General features: G+C 35.3%; 2 protein-coding genes across 5 annotated transcripts in view; one reads left to right on the forward strand and one right to left on the reverse strand.

Moving 5' to 3' along the window:
* Window positions 1-1799, reverse strand: part of LOC112573341 (receptor-type tyrosine-protein phosphatase kappa-like) — a 57908-nt gene extending 56109 nt beyond the window's left edge. For 2 of the 4 annotated variants that reach the window (XM_025253623.1, XM_025253619.1), the window contains exons 1-3: window positions 1316-1799; window positions 812-930; window positions 254-389 (exon numbers count right to left, since the gene is read on the reverse strand). The gene's annotated coding sequence lies outside the window, so the exon portion shown is untranslated. Of the gene's footprint in view, window positions 1-253; window positions 390-811; window positions 931-1166 lie in introns of all 4 variants that reach the window. The other 2 variants (XM_025253622.1, XM_025253621.1) reach the window with 2 other exon arrangements.
* A 230-nt stretch (window positions 1800-2029) lies between these two features.
* Window positions 2030-18861, forward strand: part of LOC112573706 (ATP-binding cassette sub-family A member 7-like) — a 35798-nt gene continuing 18966 nt past the window's right edge. The window contains 28 exon segments of the mRNA XM_025254287.1: window positions 2030-2147; window positions 3460-3574; window positions 4418-4514; window positions 4770-4908; window positions 6727-6860; window positions 7289-7416; window positions 7676-7987; window positions 8532-8618; window positions 8841-9096; window positions 9769-9794; window positions 9926-10042; window positions 10379-10475; window positions 10477-10496; window positions 11275-11496; window positions 11825-11918; window positions 12165-12276; window positions 12665-12841; window positions 13502-13724; window positions 14156-14270; window positions 14273-14370; window positions 15105-15315; window positions 15515-15637; window positions 15961-16177; window positions 16478-16609; window positions 17127-17266; window positions 17385-17522; window positions 18236-18531; window positions 18695-18773. Coding sequence (XP_025110072.1) covers window positions 3509-3574; window positions 4418-4514; window positions 4770-4908; window positions 6727-6860; window positions 7289-7416; window positions 7676-7987; window positions 8532-8618; window positions 8841-9096; window positions 9769-9794; window positions 9926-10042; window positions 10379-10475; window positions 10477-10496; window positions 11275-11496; window positions 11825-11918; window positions 12165-12276; window positions 12665-12841; window positions 13502-13724; window positions 14156-14270; window positions 14273-14370; window positions 15105-15315; window positions 15515-15637; window positions 15961-16177; window positions 16478-16609; window positions 17127-17266; window positions 17385-17522; window positions 18236-18531; window positions 18695-18773 — 3856 coding nt within the window. The 5' untranslated portion in view covers window positions 2030-2147; window positions 3460-3508.

An 18861-nucleotide genomic window follows, 5' to 3' on the forward strand; every position in this document is an offset into this window, starting at 1 on the left:
TCCTTGTATTAGGGGATACCCCAGCAAACAGAGCTTAATCCTGTCATATACAAGCCACCCCAACAAATATGCTATTCTTTGTTGTAGTAAATATATTTCATCAGATAGTGGGAAGATACAACTAAAGTAGTTATGTCTTCAAGGATTCTAAGGCAGATATGTTTCTCATCGTTTATTTTAAACTGTTACACCTAGAGACCATAAAACACACAATATATCTATACACACACACATTTAAAAAAATATATTTTACCTTAAATACTTGTAGATGGTCAAACTTATGCCTAGCATTGCAAAAGCAACAGTTATGACAATCCAGCCAATATACTGCCATGCATCTTTCATTATCTGCCAACCCACATTCTTTTCATTATTCTCTGAAGTGGCACCTATGCAACATAAATTAGCATGTCATTACTAAAACCAAATTGTTCAAAAACATAAACAGCTGCAAATTATAAAACTATTCACTGCTATCATGCTCCATCCTCTTAATGACATTATATCTAGTTCTATTCATCTTTTAAAGTTCAGTCTGAAAGATTGATCTGTGTCTTAATGCTAGGATAAGCAAAATATTATTTTCTTATTTTTAAACTAAAATGTACAGTTCCCACAATGAACAGGGGCAGTGAGCTATGTCAGTCACAGCATCCAGGACGAACAGTACATGAAGATGGCACCTTATCTAAGCCCAAACCCAAGCTATAGTTTTCTAACACAAGGCAACAAACAAAGCCTCTTCTAAATATATATATAAAGGAGCTTGCACAAACATGTCATATGTTTTCATTTTTTTCTTGCTGCATACCTGTATAAAGTGTTTTATTGTTGACTTGCGCCATTATCATTCAGTGGCAATTTTTTTTTTTAAGTTATCAGACCAAAGCTGTGATATCTGTCGGCACAGAAACACTGCAGCCCTGAAAACTATATCCCACAAGATGAGTACATATTTACTAGAAAATACAATAAATTATTTTATGGATTATTTGCTAAGGTGTTGCATATACTGTGTATATTTGTTAGATTTTTTTTATTTTGTTAATTTTAACCTGTTCAAAATGGAAACAGAAGAAAACATTAACAATAAAGCTGATAAACAAATACTAATATAAAAATTAGGCTTAAACATAAATTCACAATGCATGTCATTTATACCTCACCTGCAGACGTCAATTTTTAAATGGACCCCGTTTCGTGTAGTGTGAATGTATATAATTATATACTTTTCGGATGAAAATTTAAGCATTCTAGCTTTAGTATATATTTATGTTTCTGAAAATTCTTCTCAGATTATTATAAAAACACTCACCACAATGAAATCAAAGAATATTACTATAGCATGTGTTGATTGTGTGTCAAAACTCTGAACTGAATGCGCAGACGACACTCAATCATGAACTACCACAAACTGCAGTGGATTTTTGTACTGAATGATTTTTACGATTCTCGGTGAATTTCAAAGATCCTAAATAAAGAGAAAATAATCAAACGTTGTCTGTTAATCTTTCTCAAACCTTCAACCATAATAAGTGGGGAAGGGGAGCGCGTCTTTGGTGGGCCCTACCCCGTAATGACCCGGGTGGCTGTTGGGAGTGGGGTATGACAATCCGAAACTCGCACCACGGACGTAAAGTTCGTGCTCGTACGTCGTTATTATCCAAGATCATTTTTCTCTTTGTGACATCAAAACTATAACCCATCTTTATTGTAAACAGGAAGTCAACTTAAAAGTTAATTGACCACTTTGCTTAAATGAAATCAGCGAAGATAGCATGACCACGTCAACTGATATAAAGATTACGTCCGCGGATTAAATTCCGAGTAAAGGTCCGGATCGAGCACGTCATTGCTGGTTGACGGTTAGCTCACGGACAATCCATTTGAGAGTGTTGAAAGATATAGGAACCCAAAATGATTCAGAGCACTATATTTTGCTTTTAAATTCACTCTCATATTCAATGTGAAACACCAAAGGACAAACAAAACAAAAAAAAGTTGTACTAGAAGGGCTGTCTAAAAGGTCAAGGTCACGAACTACAGTTCGTCTGCACCGGGCAGGGCCTTGTATAACCGCTGGCTGATCTGGGAAATATGATACATTCGGTTTTAACTGTTTCAATTTCAACTGTTAATGGCTCTGGGTGAGTTGGTCTAATGTTATTTAGTTCTTCTTTGTACATAATGACGGCGTAAGTACAACTGGAATGACAAATGTTTGTTTTGATCTAGCGCGCATACAAGTGTGAGACCGATCAGGATCAACTACAATTGTCAGAAGTAAAATATATAAGGCCAAGCCAAAGGCCACGGTTGAAATTCTGTTTTAAAGTGAGGCGAAAATAAATATGACATCATTCATTCATGTAACATCATTAGAACATATACAGAAGTCAGTGGACTTTACATGGTATTCTTGTTTCTGCAAGGTTGTGTGTACCCGGATACCATTGTCCTCAGGTTTCCTCCTAGGTGATAAAATTATAATGATATATAACTCCACTCTTTAATTATGCTGCCAAAACTTGTTTATGACTTTTAAAATAAACATGAAACTCAGAGAGTGGTGTTTTATCTATGAATCGCAAATTTCAACTATTAACATTTTAAGCTTGCGTAATTTGCAGTACACGGTAACTATAGGGCAAATGCTGTGTCATGCACACAGTAGACCTATAATGCACTGTGAGGACAACAGGTAGGATCGAGGAAACAAAACTGTATTGCAAAGCAAGTGTTGTTGAAATACCAAAACTAACATTACTATTGGAGGCAGGTTGGATACAAGTATCATATATGTTTTGGCGATTTTCTTTCCCATCATTTCCATTGTTATTTGGAAACGTTCTCTTCTTGCATGTTAACAGCTGTGATATATAACCTTTTTAAATTTATGCTTCATTCGTTACTCATTGTGATAATGTTTACATAGATATAAACAGCTTTGTCAAATGTGATTAATATGATAACATTTCTTATCTCATGTACAGCTTTGATATGTGTGATACATGAAGAGTCTTACTTTTATCCTGTTGGTACTGAGAATAAAGAACAGATTTGTGCCATCTTACTCCTCCATCTACTGATAGTCTAACTTTATATAATTATGGACATGGTGTCAATAGAAATAAGAATAGATGTAGTTCTGCTTTGTCAGATTCATTCATTCACTCCTAAGCTTGTTAAGTGGAATATTACTGAAATGTTAATGGAGCATATATCTATCAAATTTGAAACAAATTCAGTTGTCACTTAAGAAGCTTTAGAGAGGATACAAGCACGTAAAAAAAAAAAAATCTTGTGCCATCTACCATGTTAAATCTTTCTAGATAATCCTAACTCTTAGATTGATACAGACCTGTCTACTAAATCATGACTTTGTTTTGTCCTACCACTTTTAGTTTCTTCTCATTTTTGTTTTTGCTGTTGTAGTAAGCAGAACTCTTAATATTACAGCTCCAGGCACACTGAGTCAATACAAGGTCACAATTATTAATACGCAAACATGGGTTTTAAGAACCAATTGCAGCTGTTGCTGTGGAAAAACTTCACTCTGCGCCGCCGACAACCTGTAAGTTAGCATTCTGTCAGTTATTTTGTTGTTGTGTTGATGTGTTTAATATCTCATAGTTTGGTAGTGAGGAGTAAGTGGTATATAATTTACAGTAACATTATCTCATAGTTTGGTAGTGAGGAGTAAGTAGTATATAATTTACAGTAACATTATTTTATGGCACATCTAAATTACACAAATAAAGATTGACATTACTTTCTGGACAGTAAAGCTCCCCTTTTTTAAAATTCAGGTGTTGTTCTGCCTCTAAAAGATATGAACCTACATAAAAAATTGTATAATCCATGTTAGTTCTAGTATTTTAGAGCATCAATATTGGATCTTAAAGTAAGATATACAAATAGCCGAGCTATATTTTCTGCCTTGTATCTTCAGCTTTTTAATGCATACAGCAGTCAAAATAAAATTTACTCATGAACAACATTTTCTTAATCAAATCAAATCAAATTAGACTTTATTGTCTGTCGAGGAGACCCAAGACAGAAATTGTTCTTTTGCTCACACGGGCAGGCATACATACTCATAGAGACATTTAACGCACACATAATATAAGTTAGGCTAGGATAAAATTATTTAAAGGTACAGTGATTGTATGACAACAAAATCAGGGGAGGTGATGTATATGCAGTAATCAACCATTTGTAAGCTACAGATGCCGCTGCATATACTTATTATTTGTCCATTATTACTAAACTGAAACAAAACAGTTTCCTATAGGATGTTTAAAACAGTTAACATCAATAAATTAGACATAAGAGAAATGTGAAAAAGTGTTGACAAACACATATTATATGTAGCATAACTTATATCATCTTTCTTTAACCAGTGCTTTATTTCCAGGTGAGAGTTGTCATCGAGATTTTGTGGCCTCTTGCTCTCTTTCTTATCTTGGTAGCAGTTCGATTCCGACCAGGTCTTAAGGAAAACCAACCAGAATGTGAGGGCTAAGCTTTCAACATAAATAGATGAATTAACAATAACTATTCAATATTTAGACCACAGGCTTTTGAAGCAGTCCCATGTTTGTGTTATATCCTGTTTCAGTCTTTTACATGTATGAAATAACTAAATAAATGTCACGTTATTCTAATAAAAATGAAGTGAATGCAATCTATTGGTATCCTTTTGAAAAGCTTTGTTCATGAGTAATGGATGATTATACTGATTTTCTGACATACTGATGTTTTGACAGGCCATTATGAAGGCAAGGCCATGCCCTCTGCAGGTATTGTACCCTTTCTGCAATCCTACATCTGCACATTCAGTAACGACTGTTTAAATTCTACTGATGATGAGCAGCCTGGATCTGTGCCAACATTCAATAATTCCTTGTAAGTTATCACTACCCTTTGCAAGTCACAAATAGCTTTGTCACATTGGAGGCTATATCTTACTGAGTGTCAGTGAGTTGACAGAGTTAGGTATTTTACCTGAGTCTAGAATCCGATGTCTCAGTGTGATGACATACATCCTGAATTGGCATGAATATTTACTACAGAGATGAGACACAAAGAGATAAATCAGTGGCTGGGGAAGGATACTGTCTGTTCTGAGTTTCTTTTCAACTTCAATATTGCTGTTTCTTTAACAAAAATCATTTGAGGAGCACTAAAGTCACTGGTCATCTCCCTTTTTTGTGAGAATGAGGCTTCACCTAACTGGCATGACAGCTCTTGTGCTCTCCAATTGTATTTTGATATACAGACATGACCACTTACAAACAAGTTATGTTCCAAAAAATGTTTGTAACATGAATTGCTCATAAGTTGTTATTTTGTCATTTTAATTGACATTTTATTACCTTTCAAATTGGTGCTATAAATTTGACTTGATATATGAGAAGAGGATAGGAGATTGTGTGGGGCTACTAGGGAAGAGAGAGTCAATATGTTGTCTGTGCATGCTTGCCAGCCTGCGCCTGTGCACTGTGAGAATATCCAGGTCATCTCAAGTACCAACTCAGTTTGTGACACCACAGATGAGCATGTTCCCAAATTGACACTGTAGGGTAGGGGCAGTTGGCAGATAGATGTTGGGGGACTGTTCTATACAGGTTGTCGCAAGGCAGAAAAAGGCACGCAACTAAAAATTCGGACTTGTGGAAGTAATGCAAGAAATAATTTTAACTGTACGGTGTCTGTTCATATCATATATATATCATATATATATTTGTAACTCAAATGTTTCGTAAGTTGGGTAGCATCTTACTTGGTTGTAACTGCAGTTGATGTACATTTTGTGTCTGACTGTTGTCATCATTGACTAAGCTTTAGTTTCTGGTGTGTTTTTGTGACCTAACTGTTGGAATCTTGCAGAGTTTTATTCTTCGACAATTCTTCGGGGTGTTGCCAATATCAACCATTACTTTTTCATCTTCAGCATTCTGTACATATGGAAACCACATTAACTTCTTATTGGACTATTATGCTAGCTTGCCGTTATTTTAATTATGACTGACTTTGTTGTCCACAACAATTACTCTGCTTTCCCTGTATCTTACTCCATCTCCATCATTCTTGTTCTTAGATCTACTGTTTAATCTACAACTACAGACTTTGCATTCACTGTGTGATGATGTAGATCCTAGCTTATTAACCATGATTATCTTGTGGACATGAACTATTTCTAGTTATATATTGATCAGCTTTTATCCCAGACTAATAATGACTTCATAGATCTGAAATACATGCTGTACCAAGAGCACATCCTAATCTGTGAAAGCTGATGAACTATTGAATCCCTTGATTTATTATATTGGTGGATTTGTTCAGCTTCTTTTCCGATGGTTTGTGAACTCATTTTGGTTTTCCAAATCAGCATTCTGCAGACAATCCAATGAGAATCCAAAAGAAACCCAAAACAACCTGTTAGATCCATTCTAGGACTGGACTTGTGGTGTAGACAGGAACATTTGCAGCCTGGATCTCAGTTTTTCAAATGATTTGTGCATGTTGGAGCAGCTTCTTGCTAAATATCATTCATATTATCTGGAATTCTTTAGACAACAATTTTATTTATTGTGTTTGGTTATGTTTTTGAACCTCTTTGTGGGACCAGAATATGGCACTATATAAATTCACTGTGTTATTGTCTTCTTCTTTTGATTGAAGAACGTAGAAATAATGCCTGCTCAATACTCATTTTTGCAGAATCTCATTACTTGTTCAAGATGTGCAGACCATTTTGGCCAGTAAAGTGGACAGAGCACTGATAAAAAACATAGTCCAAGATGTTCAGACTCTGCAAAAACTGCTCAATATCATCCAGAATGGCTCAAGCACAGGTGATGGTTTAATGTTTTTGACACAATCAACAAAGTTACAATAATCAGTTACTATTTGAAAGTCTGTAAAATAACCTAGTCACTGTTTGTAGGCAGTTTTCTAGTTAAAAGCCAAGTATAAACTTCAAACCCACAAACAAATTTCAGCTCAACTTTATATAATCTCCCTATATCCTAGAAAAATGGTAACATTAAAAGTACTTGTTCTTTTGTTGGATTAATGAATGACTGATAACTCAGGTTTAATCAGTCATATTCTCAGTTACACAAGCCTGGGCCACAGACATAATTATTTTATGATATATATTGGGATGAGTGGTTGAGAACAATGTTTTACTTCTGCAAACATATAATTTCAGAAAGCTATGCACATGAACATGGTTTGTCACATACAATTCCTTATATATTATTTTTAACTCCCTTTGCAGGTACTATTGCAATAGGTGGATTGCTACTGGATCCAGAGCAGCTTAGGCAGATTGTGTCCAGCCAAAATATCAGTTTAACTCCAGAGGCCATAGAGACACTGCTGAATGCTTCTGTTTCTGCAAAACAGGCAAATATTTAACTTTTTCATCTCACTTACAAGTACCAAGTATGTGCATGTGTATATATAGTAAAAGTTTAAAGTGTTGGTATTAAAAAAAATATGTCGATGATTTGCATGTATTTGTACATTTACATCTGATTATGTAGATAAAGGATGATGAGAGACAGTCCACATATAGCTAACCTAAGCTGCATTTCACATTTTGTTTTATAATGCAAAATTGTTTCTTGAGTTCTTGCTTCTTTAGCTTTATTGCTTTCTCCAGATTTTTCCAGCACTGAGAAATATGTCAGGACAAGGTTTCACCTTCCAGAATGGAACAGGAATTCTTGGAAATTTGACAGCTTTGATACCATACCTTATGGGGTCTCGTACCAATGGCAGTCTCAACAGCACACTATTTGTTCTACGGAAACAGGCGTGTGATGAAGATATGTTGCAAAAGTGGCTTTCATTTTCTAATGTAACAGCTGCACACAACCTTCAGACACAGCTGTGCAACCTGACTCTACAAGAGGGCATGGAGCTGCTTCAGGACTTCAGAGATGCTTTGGATGCAAACAAAACTTTGCAAGAGGCATGGAATTGCAATTCATTTTCAGTAGACATAATTCAGGGGGGAAAGTTCAAGAGTTTTCAGAACATTAGTTTCTCACAAAAAGTAATAAAAACAATAAGGAAAAAAAAAAATAATAATTGTCAACAAGAAAGCTCATTTTCCAGAAAAAGGGAGCATTGATAATGAGGGAATGCTTGCTGTGACTTATGGAAAAAAATGCTTGCGAGTGTTTCATCTGTCTGGATTAATATAATAATTTGTGAAGTTGTGCTTGTGTGTATTTCTGTGATTGTGTGCATTGGCTTAGTTGTATTCATCAAGCACTTTAGTCAGTGACAAAAGGGATTAGTAATATGTGTGACCATGAACTTCATCTATAGGTGTGTTAGTTGGGAAGGAATAGTGTTCGTAAGCATGCTGTATGTTTGGTCCCATTTGGACTGGATGAGCCAAGAATTACATTATTAATCAGTCTTTTGATTAAAAGAATATTTGATCTATCAACTAAAAGCATGGTGAAAGCAGTTAATTGCTTAATCCCAGTGTTTATTTTCCTCCTCAGTTTCAAAGCTTAGTGACTCAGAATACTGGATTACCACTTACCACCAACCTCGAGGTGCTAAGGGATCTTATGCAAATAGCAAATGATGTAAGTGTAACTGCTCACTTTTGTGCTATATGCCCTATTCTTCACTATAGTGTTAATCAAATGACAACTCATGTAGTATATAGTCAGAACTTATTTTAATTTTTGTGAGCTGGGCGAACATGATTCCTTAAGTGCATTTAGAAGCTGCCAAGTATTTTGAAAAATGTTTTTGAAGAAAAGGCTGTATGCATTTGGATCTCTGTTTTATGCTCTTTTGCTCAGATAAGACAGCTGGGGAGTCTACAGTCTATGGTCTCTGATTTCTCTAAACAAGCCAGCGAATTGAGGGAATCCAGGACAAACACCACAGACCAGTGGAATGTCAGCACAGTTCTCTCATTTTTTGTGTGTGGCCGCTCATCTGTCTTCAACCAGCGTTTTAGTAGTACTAGTAACACTCAAAATTTGACAAAGGAGGATATTAGTCTTCAGTCAGACACCTGTGTGGCATCATCAAGTACTGACAGTAGTGACACCAGTAAGTATTAACAGCTTCACCTAGTATTATAAACAAGAAAAAATTTCATAAAAAATAGAATGTTCATAATCTGTCTTTGTAACATATTTTATTCTTCCAGTTATTTATTTAAAATTGTACAAGAAGTAAAGTTGCAGTTTTTATTTGTCACTCATTTTAGTGTCAGTTCAAACCACTGTGAGGAAAAAAGAAAATTTATTTATTCAGTGTGATTGGCTCAGACTGGTTATTTAGTCTTTGTATAACTTTGCTTAAGAAAGTTATAGTGGCTGTTAAATCTGTTGATCGAATGTCAAAATAAAATTTTATCACAGAGAAAGCTAGAGGTATAATTTGCAAATAAAAACAAAAAATGTATAACAAAAAGCATCACAACACTAGATGGATGATTTGTTGAGGCTGTGATTTATTGCATCTTGGTTTTGTCTCTTTACAATGTAATTCCCAATCTCTCTCTCTTTCCTCCCTTGATTAGACAAAGTTACACCAGATATGATTCAGAGGCTGTGGCGATACATCTTACAAATATGACAATTGACCTCTAGACAATGAAGATATTTTTCTGTTCCTATGCATAGTGAATACACTGGTCACTCGGGTCTTGAAAATATCCTTTTCAACTTCTTAGACCCATGTGTAGTAGTACAGTCCTTCCCTACTTCTTTACAACAGGATATAAAATGTCAAGTTCAAGTGTGGTAAGTCCTGATTCATGATATTAGGCTGTCTGTAAGGTCATGCACTTCACAAGTGATCCAGAAAAGTAGACTGAACTACTTACAAAAATTCAATTATTTGTAGATCCTGTTCACCCAGTTGGGCCTGTCAGGAACTATATGGTCGTCTCCAAAGCAATGCTTATATCTGGAACCAGATCAAGCCCATATTACTTGGTGTTATTCCATATGCACCTGATACTCCAGCTGTTCGCAAAATCATAAAGGAAGTGAGTGTTGCTTGTCTCCATTTTACTTTTATATAAAAATCTTTAAGTGACTACAGATAGGAAGTAAACTTATTTATGGTGAATTAAAAGGAAGTTCTTGTTTTATTTCTGAGTAGAAGAGGATCACTTCTTGTCTTTTTCTTTTACTTGTCCTCTTAATGTCTGAGTATTAATTGTATGCTTTATTTTTTATTCCTTAAGACACTTTCCTCAATGAGAGTTTATAATCAGCATTATTCTACATTTTATGTTTAAATTAATCCATTTTAATGCATAGTTTACAAAGCTTTAAGTTACATCTTATTGAATCCAGATTTATGTCATTCTTTTCTTCAGGCAAACCGCACTTTTGCAAGCATGGGATCTGTTGTTGATCTTACAACTCAGTGGATGAATTTTTATCCCCGACTGTACAACTATATGGATAATAAGCCCCATTATTGAATTACTGAAGGTCAGCATAGACATAAGAATGGAGCTAAGTGTGTCTGTATTATGTGTTAAGTGCCTTTATTAACCAGTTGATTCATTATTTTCTGAATGTGCTTTGCTGATTAAAATGATTTGTTGGAAATCCTCTATACAACTATTGCCAGTGGAAACATGTTCTAAAAACATTTATGTAACTATTATCACTCTATGCAATTCTCACATTTATTCATTACTAGCTGGGTACCTGCCAGACATTAACCTTTTTCATGACAGTCAGTGCATTCATGCAGAGCATATCAAAGGAAACTGAGAGGCAAGATACCTAACTGGGCATTTGTAGTGAAGGGGGAGATAAAAATTGTGATGTGCCTACTTGCTCCTGTCCCTCGTTTTCTGACTTTCGGTTTCTTACATAGAGTATCGTGTCAGATTAGGTGTTATCCAAGTTTACATAGCGGAGGTGTATTGCAATGTGTTCTGTGTAGTAAAGTTTGTTCATTTGGAGCAAGTGGCAAAATTTTAGAATGGAAAAACTAAACATCAAACATGTTCCAGAGCAAAAAAAATCAACCAAATAGTAGCCAACAACTTTTCCCTTTAAAGAATCTTTCTGCTAAATTTGATAGATAAACAGTAAAATAAACAGTGGAGAATTGTTTTGGTTTCAACTGCCTCAACAAATAAACTTACATCACCACACTTTGCTTGATTTATAACAATTTTTCTTACTTTTATTTACCCTCATAAATTGTTTTACACTTGTATGAAAGTATAAGCAAGTTTTTATTTTTCTTTTACAGAATTTAATCAAGCCAGTCTGTACACTTTTGGATTCCAGACTTTTACAACTGTTCAATCTTCCTTTCAATATCCCAGTTCGAAATCAACAACAGCTGAATCTTACAGCTGTTTGTGACTACCTAGAAAAGTTTCTTGGAAATGAAGGCTCTGCAAAATATAACTGGAAAGATGCTCTAAACAATACCAACTATTATATTCAGCTGGTGAATAATTACTCTCAGGTAAACATTTTCCTGGGTTTCATTGTCAACCAAATTTTCCTTTTGTGGTAGTATTTTCTTTACTGTCTTCTATTTCCAAAATAGAATTCATAGTACTTCAGTTTATTGGGATCATCTGAAGAAAAATGTCATGAATTTGAAACCAAATACTGAATTTTTGCTTGTATGTTCATAGCTTTTTAATTTGTAGATCTTTAGAGGAAAGACATTCTTGCCACTTCTGGAGTTCTTGACATTAACTTTTTTTTAGCTTTGTAAGGCATCAACAGCGCGCCTATACTGTCAAGGTATAGTGCTATATAAGTTAATTTTAATTATTATTTTACAGTGCTTTAGATTTGACAAATTCCAGCCATATTCGTCTGAAGCAGAACTTGTTAAAGAGAGTTTGCATCTAATTGGAAACAATACTTTCTGGGCAGGTAAGTTTTTATCTTAATACCCATTCAGTCTTCCTTAATACCTATGTCTTTCTTAAATATTGTTATTATTTACTTTGTTTTTTCTCATTCTCTTGTTTCCTCTAACAACATATTGAATATACAGCAGATTTATGGTTTCTTTTATACTGTTGAAATTGTTGCTATAGTTTTTCTGGCAAAGTCTGTTTGAAGGAAAAAAGCAGTAGTGTGTTATTGTTTTTATTGTATTGCTATTTTATTTTCAAGCATTGATTTTTGAGATGGAAGACAATGGTGATACACTGCCAACATTTATCAAGTATAAGATTCGAATGAATTCTGATTACGTGGACAGCACAAAAAAATTCGAGACAAGTAAGTACAAGTGCCTTATTAAAAATGCTGGAAATTTTTTTAACCATCATATCAATCTAGAAGGCCGGCATATTTTTATTTAATAAAAGATGAAGACATCTGCAGTGTTTAGCTGCAAACCTTACAAGACTCAATGGAAGCATTTCTGTTGCTTTATCATAAAGCTGTAATGTGTGTTCAGGAACCTTCTTCAAGTGCAGTTGTGTTTTGTTTTGGTTTTTTATTTTTATTTTTTTTGTTTACTGTATTTGTTTTTTTAATATATACCATATTTATTTTTAACTAACCCGTTCATGTTTTCTTTGCAGTCATCAGTTTCACTCTTATGTTTACATGCTTTATGTTTATGTTCAAAGTTATGTTTGTGTTGAAGAAGAGAATGTGTTGTTCAGATATTGGAGACCTGGGCCACGTGCAACGCCTATTCAGGACACTAAATACACAACATATGGCTTTGCCCACATTCAAGATATGGTGGATCATGCTATCATCCGACTGCAAACAAACATCACTCAGGAAGTGGGTGTCATCTTACAGCAGTTTCCTTACCCCTGTTGGATCAAAGACAGGTATGATCCAATACAATGACAGTGTTAATGCTTGTTGTGTCTTTGGTAATCTATATGACTGCATGCTTTTAGACTGGCATCAAGAGGTCCTTGTAATAAGAATGAGTCTAGAGACTGATGAAGTCTTTTTCAAGAGGTAGTCTTTCTTGCCTATAGATAAAAGAAAACAAGAAACAAGGAAAATCAGAAACGGCACAATACAGTGCAGCAAATTGTTCATTATTTTTGCTGTCATGAAGAAATTCAGTATCTCTTACGTTCTGTAATATTTTACCAACCCTGACTTTCACTGTATTTTTAAAAGTAAAGACGTACCATGTTATCATATCTTTGTTTCTGTGCTTAAAAAGAGTGAGTAAAATATATTATGAGGGATGAGCATTTGTATACTCATTGTTCTGCTCATAAATACCAGGAAATTTTTTTTTCCAGTTTTTATTCTTAACTTAAATGTTATACCAGTCATGTCAAAAGTTCTAGGTATCTTGGTGAAAACTGATGTTGATTTCACAAATCTTAATCCACACACTCTGTCTGTTCTCTTTTCTCTCACACACACACACATTCACACACACTCTCACACATTCTTTCTCTTCAACCACTTTCTCCAATGTTCTTCAACCACTCAGGCTGAAGTATATTTTAATTCTGTCCATGCAGGTTCGTGTTTGCAATTTCCAGAAGCTTGCCATTGTTTATGATTATTTCCTGGATCTACTCCGTGGCTATGATTGTGAAGGGAGTAGTGTATGAGAAGGAGATGCGTCTGAAAGAAGTGATGAAGATAATGGGACTGGGTAATGGTGTGCACTGGCTAGCCTGGTTCATCAACGCCCTTGTCATCATGTTCATCACCGTTATTCTTTTCTGCTTCGTGTTGAAGGTACACAGTTGTAGCCAAATATTTTTGTTCTAGTTGAGTAGGAACAAGTGATTAATGATTTACTAAATTCACAAGTGTTTCACACTTTGAATGGTCACCCTGGCAGACCAGAGGGAGTGGGGAAGAATTATTTGTCAAAAAGGAGAACTGATGCACAAATTTTAATAAATCTATAATATACGTACATTGACATATATTTGAAATAAATATGATTATTTCCCCTTGGGCAGTTGTGCACAATGGTATATAAATGATGGGCACGTCTACAAGTAGAGCTGATTTGCTGAAAAACTCATGTTTGCAAGAAATCTTTGAAGTAGTATGGTTGGTGATCATATTTATGTTTGCATAGTTATATACTATCTCAGTAATTTGGTGCACAAAGCTTTCTGCATTCTTCTAACTACCTAAAGATGACTTTCTATTTTCAGGTGGGCAGGGTTCTCGAACACTCGGATCCAACAGTGATTTTTGCTTTCATGCTGACATTCACTATAGCCACCATCAGCCAGTGTTTCCTCATTAGTGTCTTCTTCAGTCGTGCAAATTGGCAGCTGTATGTGGAGGGTTTATCTACTTCATCTTGTACTTGCCTTACACTCAGCTGGTTCAGTGGGAAGACTATACAGACACAATCTCTCAAGCTATTTACTGTGAGTAAAAAAAAAATTGTGTCTTTCTCTCTTGCTGGTTTATACTACATTCTTTGTATTTTATAAACTTAATAAGAAATCCTGTTACTGGAAAATGGATGCTCTCTTAAGTGGGTTAATGATTGATTGATCATGATTGATGGGGAGAATAATAATTGGTTACATTGATTTATTGATGATGATTGATGATAACACTGTAAAGGTTTTTTCAGCCTTTTTCATCTCATTGTTTACTAAAGAGATATTGAATGAGAAGCCAAAGAAAAAGAGTATAGCTTGAGATGGTGGTGCTTGGCTTGCAGTGGTGATAGCAGATTGCCAATCTGTTCTAACACAGTACTCTGTTGCCAAGAAGACCAGAATATTCAAAGATATATTTAAATTTTTAAAATAAATATTACTGTATATTACACACTAGTATACTGGATGAAAATAAACAAAATAATCCATGTACCACTTTTTCATCATCCATGATTGAAGATTTAGAACACACTTATCCATAGATTCAGGTATATTATTTGTATTCCCATCATCAACAAGCAGAGAAGAAGACATTCCATTTAGCTGGGTGAGCAAAATTCTTTTACAGCAAAATCCACTTTAGGAAGGAGATTGCTGTAAGTTCGTCTGGAACTCTGGACTCTGCTACATAGTTTGTTTTAAATTTTTTGCAGTTATTTGTATAATTCATAAAGATGACCTACTCCTATACATTTTTCATCATTACACCCAGTGTCTGTCATCAAACATAGCCTTTGGCTTTGGCTGTGCCTACATTGCACGATATGAGGAACAGGCAATAGGCTCCCAGTGGCACAACATAGATAAAAGTCCTGTTCCTGAGGATACCTTTAACCTGCAAGCCTGCATATGGATGATGCTCCTTGATACCTGTCTCTACCTTTTACTCACCTGGTATATTGAAGCTGTTTTTCCAGGTAAAGTCAGTCTTATCAACATTCTTCATGCCATTAGATATCATTGCTTATCTGGACTGCAATAACGTGTAACTAAATGATACTTACAGCTTTTGTCATTCATTTTGAGTTTTGAATAATTTATGTTTAATTGATGGAAATAAAAATTAGCACTTGTGGCATAAGATTGCAATAATAACTATAGAATTTTGATCTTCAGGACAATATGGAATTCCACGTCGATGTTATTTTCCCTTCCAACGCTCATACTGGTGTGGGGCGCATAGAAAAGGAGATAACCATATTGGGGATGACTTCCAGTATAGCCTTCAGGGTTTCTACAGTAAGAATTGACAATATCATAGCTGATGAAAAATTAACGTTTATGCATGATTTATTGTCAATTATTCTTTACTGCATGGTAAATGTATAGTGGACTTTGAGTTTGTTCCATAAATTTTATTGTATATAGATATAGGTATGAGAGTTGTTTGCATTTAGTAGTTGATTTCATATGAGAGTGAGTTGGGGAGGGAGATGTGGGGTTAGCTATGATACTTAATCCAAAAATGACTCATACTGTATACTATTCACTTTATTAAGATGGTTGCTACTTCAAATATGTTCATTAACAATCGAGATTCACAACCTAATGTCCTGAATGAGTTAACCACCCCAACCCACAACCCTACTTTATTAACAGAAGACACCCCAATTTTGAGGAGGAGCCTGCTGACAGGCCTGTGGGAGTAGCAGTTCGTAAGCTGCGGAAAGTGTACAGCAATGGCAACAAGTTGGCTGTAGACAATCTTACCATTAACTTTTATGAAGGTCAAATCACTTCCTTCCTTGGCCATAATGGAGCAGGCAAAACCACCACTATGTAATTTTAATTTTTTTCTTAAATAAATTTGATGATGTTTGTTTCTAGTTCTGCAAAGTGGTCATGTGCAATAGTTCATTCCTTCTCAGTCTTTTCATCTGTTTTTATCTGTATCTTGTTCTTTTTGTGCTTTTGCTAGGTCTGTCAAAAGTTAGAAGTTATTGACCAAACAGTCAGGCATGACCATAGTGACTGTAGAATGTGGCTATTTGTGTTTCATGTCAGTACATAGCACAGTCATTCCTTACATGTAATGTGCAGCGGATGGTGGCCATGAAATGCTGATTATGGTCTGTCTAGGTCAATTCTGACAGGACTTTACCCTCCAACCAGTGGTACAGCCTACATCTATGGGAAAGACATAACCTTGTCCATGGATGAGATTCGCCATTCCCTTGGCATGTGTCCCCAGCACAATGTCCTTTTTGATCAGTAAGTTGTCTTAGAGAATAGGAGTGAATGAACGGAGATAACTGGAGAACCTAAAAAAATGATTTGTTTTGAAAACTCTAAAAGAATGTAAAAACTAGCATTATGCCATAAAATAAAATGCCTTGCATTTCTGATTAAGGACTTTAATTTAGGTAAATCAGAAATGTAGGAATATTTTATGGGTATAGTGTTTTACTGATAAGTTTCACGCGTTTTCATAATTAACCGCCTGTTGTATTTTAATATTCAGGGTTTTTTTTTCAAAATATAAGATGCTCAGAGTCTTAATGTCTTCTTGTTCCTAATCATCCCCAGTGGAGCATAGGGCCACATAGTCTTAATATGGCAAACGAGTATTACCAAAGAATTGTTGTAAATTACAACTTAACTGAACCTGCCAATTGCTACAGCAGAGTATAGTAGTGTCTGAATTCTTTGTTGTTATTGTTAGGGTTTTTTTTTAGAAATTTATTTTCTTCTATGAAGGAAAAGAATTTTGCTTATGTTTAATGTTCAGGCTAACAGTGGAGGAACACATCTGGTTCTATGCACGACTGAAGGGAAGATCTGAAGCTGAAGTACAGAGAGAAATGCCACAAATGATAAAGGATGTTGGGCTGCCACATAAGTCAAAAGAGAAATCCTGCAATCTTTCAGGTCTATTTCACCACCTTGCTTCATAGCTGAGATTTGGATTGTCACATTTCATTTATCCTTGTAATCCTTTACTTTTTTGCCTATTGATGTTTGATTTTATCTGTTTTCGTTTTTGTAGGTGGGATGAAGCGCAAGCTGTCAGTGGCCATAGCTTTTGTAGGAGGATCAAAAACTGTTATTCTGGATGAGCCAACAGCTGGTGTGGATCCTCATGCCCGACGATCTATCTGGAAACTCTTGTTAAAGCTTCGGAAAGGTTTGGAATCTTTGTTGGATTTACACCCCTATAAGAATTGTAATTTGATATCTACCACCATCAGAACTGGTCATTTATATTTGTACTACAAGCAGAGATGCTCACCTGTTAAATTTTTCTGTATTTTATATGGAATTGTCTGGAAAATATGAAAATATAATTTTGAACAAATTTTTCGGATGCAGTGATTTTTTTTTTCAATTCTGCTCATCATTTCTGGTTCATTGTTAGCATATCTGCACTGCAACCTTGCCACCCAGGAGAGTTATTAAGAGACCTGTCTTAATGAAGGTAGTACTGATGCTCTCTCTGGTGCTGAAAAAAATACAATCATACACAACTGATTTTAGGTGTTTTGAAAAAAAAGGGAAAAAGTATGCATTTTGCATGTGGTGCTTATGACATTAACATCTCAAATAACATTTTCTGCCATGAGGTTTTCCAAAATATTTAGTCACTGAGAAGGTTGTAGCAGAGATTTTGTATTTTACCTGGGAAAATCTCAAAAATATGATAAAATTTTGTATGAAAGCACCGGAGATAGATTTATTTTCATTCCTAAAAAGTTAAACTTTTAATTTCATGTAAATTTTCATATAAAATTATGAAAAATATCACCCTGGAATTTAGATTTCTTCTGGAAAGAGTGAGCATGTCTGTTGTACATTGGGAATAAATGAGAGAACTTAAAGGGTTTTTTAATTTAATTTCAGGGCGCACCATCATTCTTTCCACCCACCATATGGATGAAGCAGATGTACTGGGCGATCGTATTGCAATCATCTCCCATGGCTCCCTGTGCTGCCTTGGATCCAGCCTTTTTCTCAAGAACCAATTTGGCAGTGGTTATTATCTTACACTGGTCAAAGCCTCCGACTCTGATAGGAAGAAGAATCCCAATGAAGGAAAACCACTGCTGCCTGAGCTGTATGATGAGAGCCTTTTTGGTGGTGCCTCCTCCGTCCGTCCAGTATCAGCTTCTTCTGTCAGAATCACCACACATATTCAGGTACTTTGAAATGCAGTTTATTTTTGTTCAAATGTTCAGAGTTGTAGTTTGTTGCAAGTGTTGCTTGGTACCTTTGTCATTCTCATTTGCCAAGATCCTGTATAGATAGCTGCTAATAACAACACGTGAGAATGCTTTCATTCAGATGTTTCACTTTGCACAGGATGCTGTGGCTGATGAAGGGTTTGAGGACAGCCATAATGTCCCTGTTCGTCCACCTGGTGGTGATTCAGCAATATCAGGTCTGTTCAAAACTTCTTCTGTGAAATTTATAAATGTACATTTTGCATGTGTTTGTATGAAAAGGAGCAAGGGATGACTGCTGTTGAT

This window comes from Pomacea canaliculata, linkage group LG10, assembly GCF_003073045.1.
Source record: "Pomacea canaliculata isolate SZHN2017 linkage group LG10, ASM307304v1, whole genome shotgun sequence".
NCBI lineage: Eukaryota > Metazoa > Mollusca > Gastropoda > Architaenioglossa > Ampullariidae > Pomacea > Pomacea canaliculata.